The sequence below is a fragment of the Aspergillus uvarum genome (genome assembly GCF_003184745.1).
Source record: "Aspergillus uvarum CBS 121591 unplaced genomic scaffold BO82scaffold_8, whole genome shotgun sequence".
In the NCBI taxonomy this organism is placed as follows: domain Eukaryota; kingdom Fungi; phylum Ascomycota; class Eurotiomycetes; order Eurotiales; family Aspergillaceae; genus Aspergillus; species Aspergillus uvarum.
In genome coordinates, this window is record NW_020291305.1 from 229,226 (window position 1) to 252,170 (window position 22,945).

Genomic DNA, 22,945 nt, shown 5'->3' on the forward strand with positions numbered 1-22,945 from the left:
CCCCGAACCCAGACAATTAATCGGACGCAAGCATGCGGACATGCATACATCCGTCTCTCAGACCTACCTTCAAGAACCCGACGACCTCGTGAATGAGCCCACCGACCCGGCCGCCTCCGGTAGCAAATCCCAACATCCCTCTCACCGCGTTCTCTCCACATCCGATGAAGCCGCTCACCCCGACCCTGCTACCTCGGAAAGCGCTCCAGGCTCGGAAACATTAAACCAGCCCGACGAAACCGAGCTCATGATGCGTCGCATCTGGGAAAGTCGCGAAGTAGCGACAGCTGGCTAGTAAGGGACGAGCAGAAAGAACCCTTCTCTGTACAATTATCTTCTTTCACAATTCCCCTACCATATTTGTCCCATTGTGGGTACCATTCTTCTGTTAGCGATTCGATCAGCCTCCATATTCTATTTCGCGCGTGGACTTGCCTGCTTATGGTTCCATCTTGAGAATCCCAAGTTATTCACTCCATTAGCCTAATTCCCTGGAAGCCTTTTCCACTTCTTCAGCCTATTAACTAATTCTACACGCGATGATCTAATAGTTTCACTTGAATGCCTTCGAGGTTGTCTTCACCGCTTTGGACTCTGTATTTTTGATTATGATGAATGCCATCTTCATCCCAGAAATGTCATGGTTAGTATCTGGATCTGTATCGCTTCGGTTGATTGATTCCCCCCTGGTCCGTCTTAGTCATTTCTTCCAATTGGTTTGCTTTCTTTCCTCGAGTTCTGCTTCTTGGACCCCTGTTCCGATTGCCATAACTCCATCACCGCTATTGAGTTTGCGATAGCTATAGAAAAATATATCCTACTGCAATAGCTTCCTCTTCATTCCTATAGATTTTTGTTCTAAAGAATCCTTTTAATTCCTTTATCTAGATAAGGCGGTATCATATTCATACAAATTATGCAATACGTAATCCACACGTCGATTGGAGAAAGAGAAATAAAGGGGAGAAGAGATGAATATCATATCTTGTGTGTTGCAAGTAGTCTGTCTCTATTGCTATTATGTCATTGCGGAAGAAAAGGTTCCCTTCCCAGAACCGAAAGGCAAAAAAAAGTCTATTCGGAAAGCTCATGATGACATGAGGGGGTGTGAAGTTAATGACATACATCGTTGGGAGGTGGTACAGGCGGATGTTGTTTGTATATGTGTATGTAAATGTGAGTGTGTGAGATTCCATTTCACGCGGCGGCGGCCTTTTCCCGAGGTTTGCCGCGGCCACGAGAGCTGCCACCGCTACCACCACCTCTACCTCCGCCTCCACTCCCACCTCCACGTCGTGAACTACCGCTTCCACTGGATCCGCCGGCCGCAGCTCCTCGTCCATCGAAGTGATTCCCGTTCGAAATGGCCCGAGGTTGGGCGTCACGACGATGGGTCGGATGAGGATGATGGCCTTTCTGTGCGGAGGGAGTGGTAGTGGTGGTAGATTCATTACGCGAAGGTTGTGGTTGTGCGGACGAAGTAGATGCGTCTGCCGGACCAGCAGGGCCTTTTCCGCGCTTCTTCCGGTGCGGGAGCTGCTGCTGCTGCTGTGGTAGTGGTAGTGGCTGTTGACCTTGGTCTTTGCCCTGACCTTTTCCTTTTCCTTTGCCTCGCCCGCGATTTGACTGCGAGCTGCCCTTCTCTTCTTTGTCAGCGGACGGCGTCGTGTTCGTTGTGTCGGGGTCCGGGATGCCCTGGATGCGTCGGCTCTCTTTATCCCACCACGCTTGGAACTCTTGCTCGAGTTGGATGTCTTCCAGATTGTGTTTTGCGGTCGCTGCTTCGCGGATCTGGTCCTTCTCGGTTTGTTGTTGCATGAGGATCGTGGCGAGGGAGAATGAGCTGGAGGAAGGGGAGTGGAAACTCGTTTGGTATGGTTCGGGACGCGGGATGTGGCGGATGGACTGGATAGCCGGTTGGGGAGTGGCGAGGGGATTGGAGGAGGCTTGGTTTGGGGTGATGGGCGTCGAAGCTTGAGGTCGGGAGGGTGTTTGGACATGGACTGGTCCACCGCGGCCTGGGGTCTGCGCGGGGATGGAGCTGGGTTTCGTGCGGGCTGCAGGAGGTGTCCCGGCGACAGTTTGGCGGAGAGTCATGGAGGGTTTGGGAGACGGCTTCGTCGACTCTGCAGCAGGACTACTTAGCCCACTAGCTGTAGGAGCAGGCTTGCTCGATGTGGGCATTTTCCACGGGTTTTCAGGCGCCTCCTTTGTTTTTTGTTGAGCGGCAAGCATCTCCTGCATCTGCTGCTGCTGAATCTTCTTGCGCTCCTTCTGCGACATCTTCGGTGCAGTATTACTGGTACTCTCTCGACGAGCAGACATGCCTAGGCTGAGATTCGAGATCCGGCTGCCCGAGGTTTCATTCATAATATCCTTGAGATTCTTCTTTGATGTAGAAATCGCGGATGCGCTCCATGGGGTCTGGCTGCTCGAGCTTGAAGGGGAAGAAAGTAGATCTTGTTTCCTATGGCGTGCTGCGGCGCGGGATTCAGAGGGTGATTCCGAGAGAGCTGGATTCAACGGCGAGGCCATCTGGGCATCTAAATAGCTGGGGTCTCCAAGAGAGCCTCCATCATATGGACTAGCTCGAAGGGCCGGCGAGTCGATGAATAGCGGTGTATCCGCTGCAGCGACTTGTTTAGCGTCACGAATTGCTGCCTTGCCTTTCCCAGGGTCAGCTGGGGACAGCGAAAACTCGTCGTCCATCTGGAACATCAGATCGGTAGTCGACTGCCTGGACTTTAATAGCGGGCTACGAGAGACAGGTAGCGCTCCATCCTGGGCTGAGCCTGGTTTGACTTTTGAAACCGAAGGGAACTGAGCTGCCTTCTCGTTGCTTGTTGCACGAGGCTTTCCCTCAGAGCTGTCGATACGATTTAGGTGCGGTCTCAACCTCATGAAATCGATCTTCCGCCTCCTGTCACCTTCAATGGCTGATGCAAGCTCTGGATATTTCTCGAATATGTAGTCCTCAGAATTGCGCCCTCTCGACACAGGTAAACTGGTCAACTGATTGTCACGACACACAGAATCAAGAGTTTCGAGCAAGGACTCATCAAGATCTGCCAATAGCCTACCAAGATTGTAAGCCTTCCTGCTGGTTGTATCCGTGACGTGTGCGAAGGTAAAGCTTACCTGTTCGCCAGTAGATCCTCGAGATTGAGGCAGATATATTCCAGAGCCGCATCCCTAAACTCTTTCACGGAGCATGGCGTGACCACATTGAGCAAGTGACAGACATTGCGGGTATGCACTATTTATCATATATCAGTACCTCACCCCGAGCGGCGCAATCGATCGTGAAGCTTACCGAATTTTCCAAGCATTTGTTGACAGATCTGAGCCAATCGGTCAATCATCAGCTCATTCGCCACAAATGCAACATCGATTATCAGGTCAATGAACTCGTCAAGATCCTTTGACATGACATCGTCGAAAAGCTCCTCCTCGGTGTCGGCATAAAGGTACCGAAGTACAAATTCGAACACATATTGATCAATATGCTTGAGGTCGACATGAATAATGGCGTCTGCATGAGCACGGCGCGATGATAGCCATCTACCACCTGAGCGACCGAAGAACAATGCACTGAAGAAGGGGCACCTCTGACACAGGACATGGCTATGGGCCTTGACCTCACCCTCTTTCAAGTCGATGATCACGTCTCCACTATCGAAGAAAGCAGGATCACGAATGGCACGCTCCATGTCATGCCGCAGAGCCTTTGTTGGTTCGATCATCAGCCTGGAAGCTCGTTCCAGAGTTGGTAAATTGAGATGAGTTGCGACACGCATCACTTCGCTCCGGACCTGGCGATATTGGGAAGAATTCTCTGATGACTGTCTAGCCTGGTGCCAGACATCCAGAATCTCATCTGTGTACAAGAACAAAGCTAAATTCAGAATGGTGAAGATGTCCAAAGATAGGAATGTAAGTTGCATATGTCCGTCACTATCACGCTCAATAGACAGGATATCAAGTGGAGAAGGGCGGTCTGTATGCCTGAAGCTATGAAGGATCTCGCGGAGGACCGAACTCCGTCCGGCCAAGATGAATTCGTGAACAGGAAGTCGTATGTCCGAAGATGTTGTCTTTATCCAGATAACCCCAGGAAATGCTTGGGCTTGTGAAGATTCGAAGTAGGGCTCGATTTCCGAGGCTTCCAGTATCGCTTTCTTGATAAACAAGGCTGGATTTGAGTCTCGGCTATCACCTCCGACCATATCCACCGAGCTGACTGTGTCTCTAAAAGAGCTGAAAGGAGATAAGGGGAGGTAGTCCACCCATAAGGTCGGCTGAGAGACGATAATCTGCTCCTGAGTTACCTCACAGTCGCGCTGCACGGCTGCAAAGGCCCCATAAGCATTGCTGGAAACTCCTATGACTCGAGACAACCCAGGTATTCTAGCGAATTTATAGTCCTTGGCCGAGTCTTTTGACTTCCTGCGCTTCTCTTTGCTCCAAGCAGACCCGGATACGGTACAAATGATGACCGACCCATCCTGGCCAACATCAAAATCTCTTGCTGCCATGTGAGATCTTTTCACAGACCAGATCCTACTTGGTGCCGACATGGAGTTCCGAGGTTTGAATGGATTTGTAGTCGATGTTGACGTTGAGGGGACCTCTGTCTTGTTGACTTGCACTGTGTATACCTCTCCGAAACTCGAAAGCGCGCAGATGGTATTGCCAGCGGACTTGACTTTGACCACTTGGTTGACAGAGGAGCCATATCTCGTAGCCATGAAACTATCCTTGATAAACCTGGAACTGACATCTAGCGGGAATGATAGTTTCGAGTAACCATACTGGGAAAACACCCACACCTCATGGTTCTGAAGAAGAACCGATGTTGCCTGATCGATCGCAGATACACTCTGTATGGGAGCACTGAACAAGGATGCGCCTACGCGCCGAGGGGTTACCTGCATTTCAAGCGATCGAGCATCGGAGTCGATAAGTCCGAGTTGTCCTTCGTTCTTGCCAAAAGTATAAAGACCAGAATTGCTGAAGACAACGGAGTGGACTGCTGATGCAGCTGCTCCGATGATTAGCTCCTTTTTGAAAGGATTGAAAATTTGTCGAGGTTGTTTTTGCAGGGGCACATCGTCCTGATTGTTGGACCTTGGCAAGCTGTACCCCAATTGGCCGTACTTGTTGCTTCCCCAGCTGAATATTTCTCCATTCTCGGTGATCGCAAGAGTGTGATCCTGGCCTAGGGCCACGGAGACCACCTTCTTGTTGGCAAGGCCTCCGCCCTCGACGCAAACGAAAGTGAAACGTGTGGCTTCGTCCCCAGTGCCCAACCGTCCACCGGGGCCAAAGCCACACAAGAAAAGGTTCGACTCGGGATCTGTGGTGAGGATAGCGGTATGAAGCTTAGACATAACAACATCTTGGATCTTGATATGTTTGTTCTCCACAATCGCAGGCAGATCGTTTGTAATGGTATTGCCTGACTCCTGTTGAGCATCAATCTTGCCAGCCTCCGATCGCTGTGCTTGAAATTCACGAAACAGTCGTTGCAGAAGGTGTCCGGGTCTCTTGAGAGTGATACGCTCTGGAAATTGACGATCGTCCTGATCTCCTACACCAAGATTCAGGTTCTTGTTACTACCGAAGGTGAAGACCTCGTCGCCATTTAGATTAGTGCTTGGCTTCAAGATACCCCTGCTAAAGCGGCTGTCGTAGTCAGGATCATCGTCCTCCGAGGAAATTTCGGAAGTGAGATCGTTAAGCTCAACCTCCGCAAACAACTTTTCTGATGTAAGAGAATCAGAGCTCTGTTTAATGTCTCGCGACGCTATCGTAGCTGCGTACACATCGAACGGGCTGTATCCCTCTCGGTCTTTGATCCGAATCAGACTTCCTACTGGAAGCCCGGAGTTGTTCGCTTTGCTGAAGTCCGTGGCGTCGCGCATGTCCCGGGCCATCAAGGCCTGCGCGATTGTAGCGTTTCCCGCATAGAGGGCTCGATGCAAGGCCGTCCAGCCGCTCTCCGAGTCTTGCGCATAGATGTCCAGGAAAGGAACCTGGAGCAAGGCAACGGCAAATTCTATCGCTGTGGATTTTGTCGATGATGCCACAAGGTGAAGAAGTGTGCGCCCGTATTTGTCCCTCACGTTCAGTTCTTCCCTGGACAGGGTCTTACCAGAACGTAGATTGACCCCGCGCTCAGGTATCGGGGTTCCGGGAGAAGTCCCACTCAGCTTCTTACTTCTGGTTGAGACCCCTAGCGAAGATGTCAGTCCTAACCCAGGGCTTCCAGCCTTCAAGCTGCCTCCATTCCCTGCCGTCCCAGTGGCGGTTGCCAGGAAACGCTGAAAGCTCTCGACATCATCGTAGAGAAAGAATCCCCAAAGCTTGCTACTCATGTGCCCTGAATTTGTGTGTCAGAAACTCTTATCAACGCAGGACCAGAACGTCGCCGTGACCGCGGAGGGTTGGCGGGCGCACTGGCAGAAAGGCTGCGGGTGACAAGAGTATTCTAACGGGACAGAAGGAGAAGTCGACCGCGGTCAACTCTTGACTGAATTGATCTCTAAGCGATTTGATCGACGGTGACGAGTGCGATAGACGAGAAAGTCGAAGAGAGGGCGAGCGGATGCGGATTGTAGGCCTGCCTGGCGGAAGCGAGCGTGTCGCGCGTGGAAGAACTTGTGGTGGCGATGGATAAAGCTAGCAGTACAGTACACGATAAAGTCCAGAACTCAACCGGCAGAGGTGGGGGACCGGAGGGTAAAGGGACGACACGTCAAATCGATTTTGAGACTGGTACGCGACCGTGTTGAGGACACGAGAGGGGGAGTTGCAAGTGGTATAAGACGACGGATGTGAGGGGAGAATCGAAAAGTAGAAGAGAGAGAGTGGGGTGGAATCTGACTGGAGTGCAGGTAATAAGAGTAATAGCAGTAATAATCATGGATCATTGATTGATGGCTTTCGACCCGTGGATAAGACCGTCCGGGCGGTGGCCAATCGGGGATTGCACTCCCCTCCATGCCCCCGGACGAGAGGCCGACGACAAATGTTCTCAACTACTTTCTCCTTCTTCCTCGTCTGCTCTTTTTAATCTTCCAATAGGTTCCGTGCTCACTGGGCAGCTCAGATGATTTACCTCGGGATATATGCTCCCGGCATCGCGGGGTATTTGGCTTGAGAAAGAGCATGTCCACCGCATAGTGATTTCTAGTTGTAGAGTATGGAGTAAGCGCATCTGATCAACAGGGGCAGTGAATCTCATCCCGATCGCTAGTTTCGCATAGCTTCTGGATATGACGCAGCTCAATACATGACAAGGGATCTTGAGCTATTGAGGAAGTTCCGTTCATCTCGCTCCTTATTATTCGGAGAGGTCACCGAGGGTGTGGCCCCGTTCGGCACTGCTTTGCCTTGGTCTGTCGTTTTGAAGATGAGTAACCTTGGGTTCACTCCAGGAATATCAGGGACAGTCTCTCATCCAAGGACAAACGTGTATTGCGGTTGAGTCGTCTGTAGAGGTACGCTGGGAAGTTAAAGGTTGTCTTAAATAGTTACCAAGTCAGTTCAGTTGAGAGCAAGTCAACGCCGCAGACTATAAATGAGGCTGAAGACAAAGGATCACCCGATTGTGGCTGGTGATGGTCAAGCCCCAATTGAGACACATACGCACATACTAGGTAGTCACTTCCTCCGTGCTTCATGCTCTCCATCTCAGGTCATAATCTACCATCTCAAAGAAAAAAACAAAAAAAAAAAAAGCAAAAAAGGAACGTCTATGCTGCTAAAGAGGGGCTGAAGGTCGTGTCCGACTCATAGATCGAGGGTTGCGAAGTGAGCAGAGACACCCAGAATCATCGGATCAAGCTCCCATCCATTAGTTATCAGACAGTAGATTACATTATACACGTTCAAATGGCTGAATTAACTTTAAAGGGGCTTGTTATCTTTTCAGTCAGGAGGTCACGAGTATCTACTTCAATTTTACTTACCTGCTTTATCATACTTCCAACACCTGCAGAGGTATGCTACGTGCGCAATGCAACTGGAATCAGCCCAGCACGAAAAGGTGGATTTGTGTGGTGGAAGCGACCAAATAGTCAAGGATGCTTGACTGGCCATCATAAGCGAGAAAGAAACAGGACAAAGGTACGAACGAAGCACGGAGTCAGCCAGCTTCACATTTCATGCATACAGCTGCACCACCAACTGGCCCCAAACAAACCGGTCCAAGTCGGTGGTCGTATGTCGACCGACCGAGCTCTCGACCTTCGGGCTCGGTCGATGGTACTTAATCCTGGTCGGGGGGTCTGATCCATATATAACTACTAGCCGGGAGTAGAATCATGGGTAGCTATCCACGCTCCAATCCAGGGTCATCAACGAAGAGTCTAGGTTGTCTTAGAGGCCTTAGCCAGCCGCCTTTGCTGCAGAACCCGCAGTTCCGGTGCATCATGCCGGTAGTGCGTTGTACAGTGCGAGTCCTGGGATTGGCTCTGGTTGCTGGGGAGAAGCTCCTGAGAGTTCACCCCTAAGGTATCGCTAAGGTACTGTGCCTTGTAGACCGGGCAACTAGGATCTGCTCTCCACCTAGCCAGCAGGCCGTTGCAGGTGAGGCAGCCAGTCCCAGGAACCCAGGAACTTGGGGAAGTGGTCCATGCTGGCGGGTGCTCCAACAGGGAATGATGGGAGCCCCATTCCTCTGTCCGTGTCGCAGGTAGATGAGCACATTTGGTTGGAAGAGAATTCGCCGCTGACCGGAGGGTTTTTCTTTTGGGGGGGGGGGGGGGTGGTGAGAGACTTGAAAGTTACTGGTAGAAGAACCGAAAGAATACCAGCTGCAAACCACAAAATCACAGGCCGATCGATGTCGCAAGCAGCTCAGAACAGCAAAAGAGCATGTTGTCATGGGCGGTGATTCTCATGCAAGTTGATTGTTCGCCCCAAGCGCACGCCCGCAGTACCCGGCTAGCCCAGCTGGGGACTAGCGCCTGTTTCTTTCCATTGACCCTGTTCATTTTCAAGATGAATGCATAACCCAGTATGTGTCGATTCTACAAGTACTCACATACTGTACTCTGAAGATGAACGTAATTACCGTACAACAAGCGAGTTGAAGAAGGTATGAGAGTGACAGCCACCTGACGGCTGACGGAGCAGATAAATGATCACCATGCCGATTGTGGTCAGGAATCTATACTTGCCTTGTAGTCTACCAAGCCATGAAGTCATGAGGATTTCCTTATCAGTGCCGATTACCGTCCATGACGGCTCCACGGAGCTGATCGATCAAAGACAGGCTGAAACAACCCTTCCCTGTCTGATACGCGTACGGCGGTCATGAGGTACAGTACTAGACTAGGTACTCTTGACCGCCTTCCAATCTACTGCGACCTATTTAGGTGCAGTGTGCTGGTGCAAGAGGTGTGCCATGTGGAAGCAACATTGGAGCAAAAGAAAATAGAAAACAGAATTTGAGAGTAGGAGAACCTAGCACCTAGTAGTTATTTATCTGCCTTGCTGACTTCTTTCTCTAGAGCCTCTTTGAAAGGGCTGTGGTGGCACCCGTCATCAGCCTGACTGACTGACCGCTTGCACTTGGACTTGGAGTTGGACTGGCACTTGCACTTGACCCTCGAGTCACCGGGTGTGCGTCACATACCACTTGGTTTCCGTACGGTACGACCGACAGTTCGCCGCCCTCTCATCATCCATTGCTCCTCCGCAGCCAGCCCAGGTTCCGTCTGGCTCCCTCCCTCCCTCTCTACTTCGAGGTTAACTTATCTTCCTTCTGCCATTGACACTGCACTGCATTACCGCCATCCTTTCTCATCTTTTCTCCCTTTCTCAACTTTCTTGCTCAACCCCTATCCCCCTGGCTGCATTTTTGAACCAGACCCTCTCTACCTTGTGAAGCAGAATGGATTCTTGAATGCTTTATTTTCCTCAACGTGAGGACGCCGTGCACATCCCCCTCTCCCTTTCTCCGCCCAAGTCGGTCGTTAATGCGGAGAAGCCTCCCAAGGTTGTCTAGGCCCCATGCTCCGAATGCTCTTCAGCATCTTGTTGCCTGAGCACAGCAAACCATGAACCCGATCCTCTCTCTCACATCTTCTATTCTGTGCCTGTTACCAAGCGCCTGACGCCGCCCCCCCCCCCCCCCCCCACCACCGTTTCATTGTTGTTTGTTATCTTATACAACTTCTTTTTGGCAGCTTGGTCCGTTAGCATGGCTATCCGCAGCGCAACTGGTACCTTTCTATTTCCTTGATCCAACCAGGTTTGCTCCACGGTCCTTTTGGATTCTGTGTCTATATTCAACCGCTTGCCCTTTATATGACTCTCAACTCTACTACAAAACATCATGCACCAACATCCTCGTTCACCGGCCCCTCCGCCACCCGCATCTGCAACCAGGTCGAGCCGCTCGGCGGACAACCGAGAGCAGGATACTCGTCCAACCTCCCCGGCCTTCGATCCTAGAACATCAACCAGAGGATTAGGGATAGAGACGGGTCCTGAGTCGCCAGAGCAGAGCCAAGCTCGACGGCCGTCAAAAGAAGCGATAGCTAAACTCAACCAAATCATATCAGTAGGGCTTCCTTTACGTGCTTGAACTGGTCTCGTGCCTTTCTTCCCTGATGCTTTGCTGATACAATTATTACTCTAGAACTACCATACCAAAGCCGCTCTGATAATTCTTCATTCCCGCATTGAGCTCCCACCATCCTTCAACAAAGGCTCCGATACTCCTAGGGTTAACCGCTGGGTACGTGGCTCTCATACCGCCCCGTCCGTCTTCAACTTTCGAGACCGCCCAGAATTGACCTGGCATACTGATCACAACTAACGCACTGTAGTTCAACGTTGAGCTAGAAGATACCGACGTGCTCCGAGAACAATTACGAACCTGGAGAACATGTGATGCGAGTGAGAACCGGCCTCCGCCGCTGATTATCGAGACATACCTAGACACTAAAGGACTCACCAATAACCAAAGCCTCGTTGCCTTGGATGAGCATGGGAAACGATTTGATGTTTTGGAGTCTCTGTCCTCGTCCCCAGGAAGGCGATCTGCCGCGCCCCTCTCAGCAGGGTCTGACGATGTGATTCTCGAGCGGTGGAAGGTGGAACTCGGAGACATGTCTGATAAACTACCGACGGATCTTGGTTCTATTCTGCCTACGGTCTACAAGAAGAGCATCGTCCTGTTCAGGTCCTTGTTCACATATTCTAAATTCTTGCCTGCCTGGAAGTTTGCCAAACGCAACGGCAGACTTCGAGCACACCCGGCCTTGCGGATTAAATACCGTATTTCGGCGGGGAATCCCGATGCAGGGAGCTCGAAGCCCGACCGTTTGACGATGCCACTGTTTGAAAGCAGCGGTAAAATTGTGGAAACGTACACCTTTGGGGTGACCGATTCACCTGCTGGTCCATTCTCGGTCGAGGTCACATATCGAACGAGCTGTGAGTTCCGTGTAGATGATTCTGAAGCCCTTCTTAGTTCGCGTTTCATGGGTGCCGATGATGAGGGCTTCCGTCCCTCACTTCCAAGTCGAGATTCGCATATGAAAGTCGTCAATCCGGAAGTAGGGTCAGTACCCCTTGAGAAACGGACTGTTGAAGATTCAGACCTTGGGCGTGCTTACGGCAGCCTCTCAACCTTCCATAGTGTCGGGCCTACTACGAGCGCGAGTCCTATATCAGCCCTACGTGCTGCACAGCAGTCCGGCGCCTCGTCTCCCTCACCACCCGCATCATCGTCTCGGAAGCCTCTCTCAATGAACAAAGCAAGTCCTATAGGCCGTGCGGCTGTTCTCGCCAATGAAGGTAGCCCAGGCGTGGTTAGGCGACCTTCCATCTCTTTCCAGCCTTTCAAAGCTCCGCCATTGTCTGCCTCTCCCTCCCTTGTCGATCCTCCGCTTGGGGCTTCTCCGCGGTCGACAGCGGCACCTCGTATACCCATTTCTGAAGCCAAACCTGTGCCTCCCCCGTCTACGACAAGTTCTCTTCGAAAGTCATTGCCCGGCACCTCCGAGCAGACTATTGCTCCTTCGAGCTCTGCATCGCCTAGACCTGCTTCTATCGCAAGATATAGTAGCGCTTTCTCGCACCGTCGTGCAAGGCCTTCTTCCGGTAATATCACCAGGCCTGAAGAAGATACCTCAAGCGGGAGAGCTAGTGCTACCTCATCAAGCGCTCAGCCTGGCTCTGGTTTACTTGCAGAAGCAACTGGGACAAGTGCCGACTCACTCCACGCTGACGATGAGAATATTTCGGATTTCCTAAAGTCGCTGGATATGCATAAAGACTTGCTGAGCAACTCGAAGTCGACTGCTCGTGACGATCAAGGACGTCGAACAACGGCCCCATCTGCTGCCTTGAGCCGCTTTCAGCGCATGAAGGATTCCAATGCTGCCCTGTCGGATTCCATTACCTCCTCATTGATGCTTCATCGCTCGTCCATCTCGTCAAGCAGGCAGTTGTCTAGTGTTCCGCCAATGGTGGCTGGCACTTCAATTTCTACGGCTTCCTCGCCGGGAAAGCCTATCTCCCCTCACACCCCCCACACCCCGGCTATACCCTCGCGCTTGAGCTCCAACAGTATTGTTGACTATAATGATCCTGGGAACAACGATCGACGAGAGTCACATGTCGATCACAGCTCGCCTCTCGATGAGAACGTCAGTGAAGGAACGACCATGGTTAACCCGTCGAATGTAAATGCAATCGATATTCCTACGTCACCCACGTCACTCTTTCCTCCCACGTATCGTCGGCCAAGCTCTGCTGCTCATCGTCGACGGACAATTACGACAGATGACGAGGAAATCTTTCCCTTCAACCTTCGCAGCATAAGTTTGGGAGCCGAGGACAGATCCAACAGCAGCCTCAGTGCCATGCAACGTCAGCATGATTATGAAAGCGATAAGGCCAGTTCGAATCAGACGCATAGAGTGCAGCAGGCCCCGCCCGGCACTGGGGATCCGTCTTTGACACTGAGCACTGCAACACGCACCATGAGTACCCATCGAGGTGCAGCCGCGTCGGGGCCGTCAGCAGTCACGTCAGGTCACCATGTGTATCAGCCGCGTTTTAGCCTTTCCCGTGGACGAGGCCTTTCCGGCCCTCAGTCTCTCAGCTCCGGGTCAGGTAGCCTTGCACGTGGCTCAACGATTCCTTCGTATCTCACCGAGCGCGATCAGGATCGTGACGGTAACGCCAGTGGGAGCAACAGCGGTACCTCAATGATTGAGGGCCGACGACCCAGTACCGGCCGCAACAATCCTCCGCAATCGCAAGTTGAGGAGGACGAACCGTTGCTGTTTGCGATGAGTGATTTCGGGGCCTCTCGCCGAAGCTTTGAGGAAAGTAGGCAAGGCAACCATAGCGCTGACCCCACCGGTAACTCCGGCGGATCGAGACGCGGCGGCGGTAGGCGAGGCGGCGGTCTTTCTGGCTTCCCAGTCTGGCCATGAAAGGACTACAATCCACCTCTCACACCCACACTTCAACTTCGATTATCTTCCCAGATGCTTTCGGCGTCTTGGGTGTTTGATTTTGACCGCTTTCCTACAACGATTTCACATACCAACTTCAATTTCCTTCATTTCATTCACACATTGTTCACATCTTCGGTATTGTTTTGATGCTCATGTTCTTCCATTTTTATCTCAGGGCGGCTGGTTAATTTATAGACTGGATCTCCAAGCACTTCCGCAATGTGCGTCTGGATTGGCGAATAAGGTTGACTTGATGTCCCGAATTTCTTGTTTCTTGGGTTTTAAAGCATGTTTGTTATACTACCGTTCTACTTCCCCCTTTGCATTCTGGCGTGGAAACAGCGTCCTTATCTTCTTCCTCTCATCTGCTTTTTTGGATTCTTCCTCTTCCTCTTGTATCGAATTTCCGAGCGTCATACAGTCAATATCCTTATGGGCATTGATCTGTCCTTTCTGATCCGACTCCGTTATTTTATCTCTATCTATCTACATTGCTACAATTCTTACTTCTCCTCAATTTGCCACGTTCGTGCAGATCCTCCATCTTGCGTGACTGGGATGAATTCCTTTTCCGACACCATGAAACCGAGGCTTAGAAAGGCGGACTGTGATAAGCTTGTGCCATGGTACTAGTCGAAATACGAGCCTTTGGACATATTACATCGATTTCTGAGAGCCGTCCTAAAGTTTGCGGCCAAGTGAATTTCGAAAATATGCATTAACCTAACCGCCGGGGTATGAGTCTATGAAAGGAAAGAAAAAAAAAAAAAGAACTTTTTCCAAGGTAGAGAGAAGAGGCAACAATGCGCCACCAATTCCTTTGCTGTGCCAATGTTCAACTTTCTAGGTATGGTACATGTATCTGATTGAATCGGGTTGACTCAAACGATGGAGATAATGATGTAGTGACTCATTTCCACCATCCGAACAGTCTGGCCTGGGCTCTAGCCTAGGCTGAGATGCCCGGGTTGTTGTGAAACGCCAAAACAGGTTAGCCCGCTCGTTCAGCTGAACAAAGTGGTTTCACCTGAGCTGGGGCTAAGTCTTGTGACATAGTAGGAGGGGAAAACTTTAGGGATAAGGTCGATGGTAGAAGTGTGGGCGGGGCTTGAGAAGATCATGGATGATGGTAAGTTAAGAGAAGAGGAGCGGAAATCCTCATGTAGGACGGGGGGTGGGGGGTATAAGGGTGGTAGTATAGTTGACATGATCGGAGTTAATGTGGCGGATCTTATCATGTGGCGCCATGCGCCAGGACCCCCTCGTGCGTAAGTATTGTGAATTGCAGCTGGACGAGGGAGGGGAGGGGTCCAGTCAGTCAGCTTATCCCGCACGATGACGACAAGGCTGTTTGTGGGAAGCAGCTGGGGCTAGAAGCTGCGGGCATGGTTTGACTCGGTATGTAGCACGACCGACCAGCACCACCACCACGACTACCAGCGGGAGCAGGAGCGGGAGCAGCAGTGGGTGATCGCCCAATCTGGCCAGGCCCATGGGGCTCGATGGGTTGGAAGAGATATGATTACATCTTGCGGAAGGTGTTACCGGACGCGCTGCGACGCTCCTTGGCCCGGAAATTGTGGGAGGATGTGGATTGTTGCTCGGGTCGATTAAAGCTCCTCTTTCCTTGCTGCCTGCCAGCGCCAGGAGTGAAGGTGACTTCACGCTCGCCGACCACCCCGCCCCGGCGAGAGGGCTTATCCCTGGTGCGCATGTTCTGCGCGCGCGAGCCGAAGGAACGGTCACGGGTCGAGCTGACGTTGGTGGAAGAGGAGATCTCCATGCGGGGCGCTTCCTGGTTGCGGCCCTGCTTGTTGCGGCGGTAGGAGGCGGTGGAGATCTTGTTGGAAGCGGCGGGCTTGGACTTGTATTGTCCGCCATCACTTTCCGAGTCAGAGCTGTCCGAGCTGCCCCGGACGTCGTCGACCATCTCCTGTTCCACGGCGGTGAGGCCTCTTTCCTTGCGGGGAGGAGCCTCGACCGCGGTGCTGGGGTTGAGAAGTTGGAATTCACGCGATGTCTCATCGATGGCGAAGTCCTCGTCCTCGAAGAGCTTAGCGAAACGGGAGTCGCCCAGAGGGTTCTTGTCGGCTTCTTCGGTGGTGTTGGTCGCGGCCGCGGCGGCAGGAGGAGCGTCAACCATCTCATCGTCGCCGCCCCTCTTGAGGACACGCTGCGCCCTCTTGCGCTCATTCTTCTCCTCGATGCTGAGCAGCTTCTCGGCAAGTCTCTGGTTGACCTTGACGGCGGCCTTCTTCTTGCCACGGATGCGGCTCTCGCGTTCCTTCTCAATCTTCTCCCTAACACGCTTGGCACGCTCTTCTTCCCACATATAGGGGTTGGTGATGAGCCTGGCCTCTTCGTACAGCTGTTGAGCCACAAAGTAACCGTGCATGTAAGGCCGCAGCAGGCTGGTTCGGCCAATGAGGTGATCCAGGTTGAGGGTCTTGAGTTGAGGCACGGTCAAGAACTTGTAGTTGTCGTAAACAGAGCCCGCCTGGCTCGGGTTGAATGCGTTGGGGTCGTTGGGATCTTCCGCCATTTCTTCAACAAGGTTATCGAGGAATGAACACCAGCGCGGCGATGGTCCAAGCTGAGGAATCAAGAACGAATGCTGCAAGGGTCCTTCGTTGGCCGTGAGAAGCATTCCACTATCCTTGCACCAAGCCACTGAGTTGATGTCCACAGCAGGCTCAACAGATGTCCATGGGCTTCCATCACGGGGATCCCAAATCTTTATGATCTTTTTGTCCGCTGAGAGGATCTTGGGTTCCAGGGTCTGTTCGCGGGAGGCGGTGGAAGGCTGGAGGAATTTCAATGTGTGAATGGGGAAGCCATATCCCTGGTCCTTCTTCAACATGGGTCGAGACATGCGCAGATCGTATAGGAAGATGAGTCCGTTCGAGGAACCCGTACCGAGCGTTAGACCAGATCTGTGGAATTCCAGCGCTGTGATCTCTTGTCGAGACTCATCAGGACCGTGCGCGGGCGATACCAGAGTGCCGATTCTGCTTCTCGCCCTAGGATCGAAGAATTCGACGGTCCCGTTCGAGGTACCGAAGGCAAGAAGGTTGTGACTTTCCTCGGCGATTGCTCCTGTATTGACAGAGCCCGTGTTGATTCCACCCTGCAATGTACCTCCACCAGCAGACGTAAAGTCATCGCCGCCCACATCAACTTCGAAGCTCCGCATGTATCGTCCCATTTCCAGGTTCAGTCGGAAAACTTCTCCCATGCCGTCGCTGTTGACACCAACCGCTGGCACCAAAGCTTCCGTTGTCTGTCTATCGTATACCAAGTCCCGTCCGTATCTGGGAAGCCTCGTCTTGTGGTGCATGCCCGAGGGGGTGTGGAATTCGAGCGAGCGGTCGGACTGGAGGTGGAGAGACTTGGAGTAGTCCGATGAGAGTAGAAGGAAGGTAGTATTTTCAACATCAGTGTGGCGCGCGTCTGCCGGTGAATCAGCAAAGAGAAGACTTCAAAGTAGAATTCTCATCAAAGACTTACAACTCAGGGACAGAGCTTGTAACGAGTGAACGTGCATCTGCGGCTTGTACGTTCCTGCGGGGATGCGGATTAGTTGACTGTTCGGATTAGTCGATGCCTGCGCAAGCGCATACCTGTGCTCATAACCCAATCTCCATCTTCACTGACCCGAATGCATCGACTGGCTTCCTCGAACCCGAAGTCCTGGTGAAAGGATTAGAAACTGATAAGAGCCGGACATGGATGGTAATCGGGTCCTGACCTGCAATAATTCCACTCTGTTCGCCCACTCCGGATCATTTTTCAAACTCCTCTTTCTCCGCCTAGCAAGCCATTCAGGGAGCTAGAATCATATACCGTCAGCATCAGTCTTGCTGTGTTTGCTGGAATGCTATCGAGTTCTTACCTCGCGGGCAGTATTGGAGCCCGAGATCGCTGTAGGACCGTTAGTTGTCTCATTCAGAAATTTAAGATCTGTGAAGCTCACTGTAGACCGGGACCTCCGACTGATTGGAGAGCTTCATGGCGAGGTGAGAGCGTTAGAAATCGCAGCGCAGCGCCAGTCAGAGTCGATAAGGGACTTATTTTTTTTTTCGGGCAAAAAAAGTTGCCGCGATCCAGAATATTACGGTATCGATAGCTGATGGAGGTGAGCACGTGATGCTGCGGAAGGCAAGGTTACATGATTGGCTGGGGCGGGCCGAACCAAGCTCCGTGGGTGGATGGAAACTGAATTGGTGCAAGACTGAAAGGGCCAAAGGGCCCCATCGGAACATCTGGGGGAAATCAGCGGCCATTTCGCCTCTTCGGGAATGCTGATATCGTATCCATCAATCCATTCCCCAATCTCCTTCTCTCCTTAGCTCTTGTATCCCTTCTGCTGCTGCTTTATGGCACATGGTATTCTTTGACATTACCTCAGTTTACTATATATACATACGCCTTCACCCCCTTACTCCGGTATTACCTTGATCGCGAACCCCTAAACTCCCAAAGAGCGATGGCTTCAGGAAGCTGATCTGTTTACTGACTGCCAAAAGTTCCATGTTATCGCACTGAGATATGACCATTTGGGAATGCGCTCCTGGAGATGAATTCTATTTCGCTGGTGGAAGCGTTCCTGGCTAGCTAAAAAAAATCGCCAGTATTTCCAAGGGGCTTTTAATTAAACCATGGACTTTCCAGGCGGGTCCGTCACCAACATACGCGTCATTGTAAGTCAACTGCCCGCAAGCACCTTTAGCATCCATTTAACCTGATCCTCAGGATGGATTCTCGCAAATATATTGGAGAATCTATACCGAGGAGCCTGGTATAACCAATATACCTGGCGAATCTCCTGCAAATGGCTATACCATTTTGAAACATCTCAGCCGCCTCAAAGATCTTGAGCTTAGGTTGAGGAATCTGGATTGCTTGGTTTCAAGCTATCCTCGAAGACTCTGTCTCTGGACTTTCTCCTCTACTCCCGGATTTGAGGCTCTGGCCTCTGTGGCAGCAAGTCGGGGTAAAGATGACACGGGTAGGCTTCTCGTCGGTTCTACTACGTTGAAAGGTATGTGATATGTTGGGGCGCAAAGAATCTCTCGCTGCAGTGAGTGCTGACCCTTGCCCTCACAGTGTCCTCTTCTGGCAGTGTTTCCTCGTCAGATTTGGTCAAGAATCTTTCAGTAGAGCCTCAACATGCGACGGGTGCAGCCGGGCCGCAAAGACCCAGTGCGCCTACACCGTTTGTCACCATCTACGCTTCGTTCATTTCAGCTCTGATGGGAACTTTAAGTCTTCAATTGATACAGCAAGTTGGTGCAGTTCCGCTAGGGTCACGGACCCTGCTCACGCTAGACGAACGAGGTCTCCACGAGACCGTCGGCCACAGTGCTGAGAGCTCCACTTTTGCTCCATCGCTGACTACGCTCCAAGTTCAACTGATATCTGCTGGAAAACTAACTGTGGCTTTGCAAACCGTACCACAACCTGGCCTGTTGAGATTATGCAAGTCTGAAGATTCTCCAGAAAGCCATGACACTCCTCCCGGCACAGATCTCTGGCTTTCTCCAAGCGGGTCGATCGCCAGACTAGTGACGACAAGACCAGCTCAGAGGGTGGGTTCTTCTCCGTACCCTTACAGCACCGGGGGTGTGGGGTCTGATAGATCGGACCCAGTGAACCGCAAACAGTGGATGGCCAATGTGCTGGGCTGGCTTGCCAATTTTGGTCTTCCAGTAGATGGCATCGGTGAAGATTCATGGGTGGAAGTTGAAGTTTGGGAACCGTTCTACTCTAGGTTGGCCGGGGAAACATGGCGGCCGAACGATGGAGGCTTATCAACGCTTCCTCTCAAGCGAATTCTTTGGCCAGCTATATACTGCTTCAGAAGGACAAAATCAGCATCTTCAGACTCCTATGGTGAAATGGAAAGCGTCTGTGCTGTCATTGATAACCCTCTAGAATTTGCAGAAAAGTGGCACGTATTAGAGAAGCCCAACCTTAACGAAACGAGCCCTAAGCCTCTATCTATCGCCCAGGAATCAGAGACCAAGGACCAAGATGCACCTACTCCCGATACGGCTGGTTTACCTGAAGGACTGGAAAGCCTTTCTCGGGCTTCACAGTATCCAGACCTACAGACTGCAGGCCTTGTATATCCCACGCCACCAGATGGGGCCACGACGGCAGGGCTCAATCCTACCACAGTCTCAGATGCGTTCTCTGAAGACTTATACAACAGTTCAGCCTTTCCCCAGCAGACCAGGCAGATTTCTTTCGGCCAGCCACACAGCAAGGATCGCTCTGCAGTGGATGTGACAATGGGGTTCGGCCCTTCGGCAGGTCTTGCTGTTGGATCCGGACTGTACGATACCAACGATGATGATGATCTGTTCGGTGATATGAATGAGAGGGATTTTGGAGCTAAAGGGATCACGGATGCAGACTTCAGCTTCTTCGATGAACCGGGGTTTGACCGTATGGACGAAGGAGATCACCCAGATCCCATGCATGAAATGCCGGATTTTAGTGAGACAGATCAGCTTGAAGCACAACCTACACCGGCTGAGCACACCTTTCCCGGCTTGGTGCAAGAAGCTGTCGGAGATCAGATGTTTGAGCCTGAAGCTGACAAAATGGACGTTACTACGGATGCTCAGAGCGAACAACCTCCGCATGAAAAGGATGTCCCTCTGCCATCGCCCCAGGAAGACAATGTCGCCACTATAAGCCCTCCACTGAGTCCGGTTGAGGTCAAGAAATTTCTTTTCCCTGAGCCACAAGCCGAGAGTCACCCGTCGCCCCAGCAAGGGCAGATGCCGGGGTATTATAAACCCATTCATTTCAAGCAGGGGATCTCCAGCTGGGATCAGAAATACAGTACTGAAGGCAAGTTCTGGTTTAAGATGCGTGGGAAAGACACAATTGAGAACGCCACCACTACGAGCAGTGATATTCCAACCATCGGCCTTCCTCGCCACGCTACAATATCGAAAAAAAGCGCGGGTATAAAACCATTTGATGAGCATGGCAGTCCGCTGGACGACATATTCCAGGAAGCAACATCAGACTCCGAGTTAAGCGATGCTGCGAGCATTGACGGCGCTGAGAGTGAAGCTGAAAGCGATCTTTCACCGGCTACATACCCTACGCGCAAAAGAAAACGCAGTCTTTCCAATTCCGGTACCTCATTGGCTTTGTCCCCAGAGAAGACTTCGATAAACGCAGAGCAAGACACAGCGACTCAACGTCCCGAGGACTCCGTCTTCTTGGGAAACTTCCTATCAACCTTCTCCGATTGGTCCTTGACCGGCTACTTCTCGCTCTCTCAAAACCAAACATTTCCCGCCCTTCTTCAAAAAGAATTGCAAGTTCAGATTGCCCAAATCCTGGTCGATCAAATCACACAATCTTCTCTGGATCACAAGTATGATGGGACTGTTGGTCTGTCAGGCTGTGGAAACGAGGCGCATTCTCCGCAAAGCGTTGATGACGAATCATTCATGGGCGGGATAGAAAGGCTCGATTTGAATAGCTTCGTCTCTCTGCAGGATCCCGTAGCACTTTCGCCTAGCACTCAGGCCCGACAATCTTCGCAGCGGAAAGACACAAGCAAGGGCACCATTTCTCGCCTCGGCCCACCACATCTACGTGTCTGCCGCGGCAAAGACTTTCTGGAAACACTACCACCAGCAATCCCATTCTGGGAAACGTTTGGGTTGGGACCGGCCCATGGCCAGAAGGATATACTTGCCTATTGCATCCATCCCCATACCGCTACAGAAGCTGCGGATACCTTTTTAGACCGTCTGGGCTTGGTATATTCTGGCTGCAATCTTGGTAGTCATGATCGAGGGAATAGCTCAAACCTGTTTAATCGTGGTATGGGCTCATGGGACATCGATTTGTCACACACTCGCTATTCATCTATCATGCAATCCTTGAAGACGATCTGTGAGGGCTTAGGTATGTCAGCTCTCCCTGATTTTGAGGCCCAGCGCTAACCAGGTGTAGGGACGGCTTTGCTACAGAGTCCACCTGACAAGGAGAACAACCTTGTTGTTTATATCGTCAACCCCTTTGCTCATGCTGCGGCCTTGGTCGATATTTGTTCGGCCTTCTGGATTCTGTTCCAAAGATATGTGGCCGATGCTGACAGGCAGCAGGCCCGCCAACTCAATGAGCTTGTGTTGCAGATCGTTCCCCTCGACTTTCTAATGTCGAATGAATCTTTAGTCGTACCTCCTCAGGCAGAGTACTTGAACTTGGCTCTCGAGGTCTATAGCCGGTGCCCACCGAAGTCACCTCACTCTAGCTTGGTCAACGGCGCTCCTCCAATGCTTCTTGCAGAACCACTTCCAAAGATCATCAACTTCAAACTCTCATCTGAGAAGATATCTCCACTGCAAGAAGGCAGGTGTCTCCACATCGCGTGCTCCAGAAGTCAAGATCAAAGGTGGATGAGTGTGGCCTGGTCAGATAACACCGGCGCTCTGCAGCGAACCATGTCCTATTGCCTCCGCTTCCGCAACTCGTCCGTGGTGAGAAGCATTGCGGAAGTTCGCGCTGAAATCTGGGGAGCAACGAAGGACATTATGGACAGGACTCAGGCGCGCTGGCGGGTCATTGTCGCCAACACAGATCCTGTGGATCAGGAAGAGGTTGACAGTAAGTGTGTCACTGCAGGAGTTTTGAATGTTTGCTGACGACCTCAGCCTGGACAGCCCTCACGGAACAGTATAACAAGTCTAGATCAGCGAACCTAGAATTGACGATTTTGAGCGTCGGTGCCACGCCCGATCTCACACTTGAGCCACCCTTCTTGCCTTTGCCCATGAGCGCAGTCAATCCTCTTGCGTCAACCACCCCCATTGCTACGCCGAATCCTAGCATTTCCTCACCCGACCAAATCAGCACTGCGCCCACCCCTCCAAGCGCAGCAAATGTACCTCCAAACGCCCCTACCCCGACAGATACCAATCCTGAGATAGAGTCCGAATCCCTCCTCATGGACATATGCGATGAGACGTGGGGCGTTGTTCTGTCCCATCGTCTTAACAGCTCTATGCATCAAACCGAGTATCGACCCGCGCTGGCCAGCGGATACCTGCTTCGCAGGAGAGGCTCTACCGACGGAGACGGGGTGTATACCATGGGTGCCAACATCATCTATTCAAGGCGTTCTTCAGCTTCGTATGACGCCGTTCTTCGGGAGATCCTGAGCATGTACCGTGATCTCGCGACTCTGGCTCGAGCCCGGGGCACTCGGGCAGTGCAGCAGGGTACACTACCTTGGCACATTGCTACTGTGGTCAAGGCTCAGGCGCTTCTGAGCTATGTTCTCTGATAATTCTTTTTGTGTTATATTAGTTCATTATACCATGTCGCGGCTGGTGTGAAGATACGGCGTATGGTGTTATTTACCTTACTAGAATATGATCCTAGGCGATCTGTATATAATGATGGTGTCTTGCTTCCCTTCATCA

The 22,945-nt window shown here is 51.7% G+C and overlaps 6 protein-coding genes across 6 annotated transcripts; 4 read left to right on the top strand and 2 right to left on the bottom strand.

Moving 5' to 3' along the window:
* Positions 1–1,197: 1,197 nt before the first annotated feature.
* Positions 1,198–6,827, bottom strand: BO82DRAFT_328330 (BTB domain and ankyrin repeat protein; the record flags this gene model as incomplete). The annotated part of the gene is made up of 3 exons (XM_025633005.1): positions 3,314–6,827; positions 3,139–3,256; positions 1,198–3,097 (listed from the first exon to the last, which is right to left on the bottom strand). Exons 1-3 carry the CDS (start codon positions 6,375–6,377, stop codon positions 1,198–1,200), a joined length of 5,082 nt encoding a protein of 1,693 aa, XP_025495219.1. The 5' UTR covers positions 6,378–6,827.
* Positions 6,828–7,688: 861 nt separating this feature from the next.
* BO82DRAFT_198131 (uncharacterized protein) lies at positions 7,689–8,404 on the top strand. Its single transcript, XM_025630574.1, has one exon. The coding sequence runs from the start codon at positions 7,897–7,899 to the stop codon at positions 8,293–8,295; it is 399 nt and encodes a 132-aa protein (XP_025495220.1). The 5' UTR covers positions 7,689–7,896; the 3' UTR covers positions 8,296–8,404.
* Positions 8,405–10,345: 1,941 nt separating this feature from the next.
* BO82DRAFT_398973 (putative autophagy protein Atg13) lies at positions 10,346–13,463 on the top strand (the record flags this gene model as incomplete). The annotated part of the gene is made up of 3 exons (XM_025639069.1): positions 10,346–10,573; positions 10,652–10,750; positions 10,842–13,463. 3 exons carry the CDS (start codon positions 10,346–10,348, stop codon positions 13,461–13,463), a joined length of 2,949 nt encoding a protein of 982 aa, XP_025495221.1.
* A 156-nt stretch (positions 13,464–13,619) lies between these two features.
* BO82DRAFT_198172 (uncharacterized protein) lies at positions 13,620–14,264 on the top strand. The gene has a single exon (XM_025630575.1). The coding sequence runs from the start codon at positions 13,776–13,778 to the stop codon at positions 14,118–14,120; it is 345 nt and encodes a 114-aa protein (XP_025495222.1). The 5' UTR covers positions 13,620–13,775; the 3' UTR covers positions 14,121–14,264.
* Positions 14,265–15,009: 745 nt separating this feature from the next.
* On the bottom strand, positions 15,010–17,497 carry BO82DRAFT_275870 (WD repeat NOL10/ENP2 family protein; the record flags this gene model as incomplete). The annotated part of the gene is made up of 6 exons (XM_025631129.1): positions 15,010–16,937; positions 16,995–17,048; positions 17,108–17,177; positions 17,236–17,316; positions 17,380–17,408; positions 17,461–17,497. The coding sequence occupies 6 exons, from the start codon at positions 17,495–17,497 to the stop codon at positions 15,010–15,012; spliced, it is 2,199 nt and encodes a 732-aa protein (XP_025495223.1).
* Positions 17,498–17,769: 272 nt separating this feature from the next.
* BO82DRAFT_303090 (uncharacterized protein) lies at positions 17,770–22,904 on the top strand. The gene is made up of 5 exons (XM_025632144.1): positions 17,770–18,187; positions 18,240–18,528; positions 18,594–21,425; positions 21,474–22,127; positions 22,175–22,904. The coding sequence occupies exons 1-5, from the start codon at positions 18,146–18,148 to the stop codon at positions 22,804–22,806; spliced, it is 4,449 nt and encodes a 1,482-aa protein (XP_025495224.1). The 5' UTR covers positions 17,770–18,145; the 3' UTR covers positions 22,807–22,904.
* Positions 22,905–22,945: the final 41 nt, after the last annotated feature.

Excerpts from the sequence above, each read along its gene's own strand:
- BO82DRAFT_198172 (XM_025630575.1), top strand. The coding sequence starts at position 13,776 with ATGTTTGTTATACTACCGTTCTACTTCCCCCTTTGCATTCTGGCGTGG.
- BO82DRAFT_303090 (XM_025632144.1), top strand. The coding sequence starts at position 18,146 with ATGGACTTTCCAGGCGGGTCCGTCACCAACATACGCGTCATT. Across the intron at positions 18,188-18,239 it reads TCACCAACATACGCGTCATT|GATGGATTCTCGCAAATATA; the intron begins GTAAGTCAACTG and ends CCTGATCCTCAG. Across the intron at positions 21,426-21,473 it reads GACGATCTGTGAGGGCTTAG|GGACGGCTTTGCTACAGAGT; the intron begins GTATGTCAGCTC and ends AACCAGGTGTAG.
- BO82DRAFT_198131 (XM_025630574.1), top strand. The coding sequence starts at position 7,897 with ATGGCTGAATTAACTTTAAAGGGGCTTGTTATCTTTTCAGTCAGGAGG.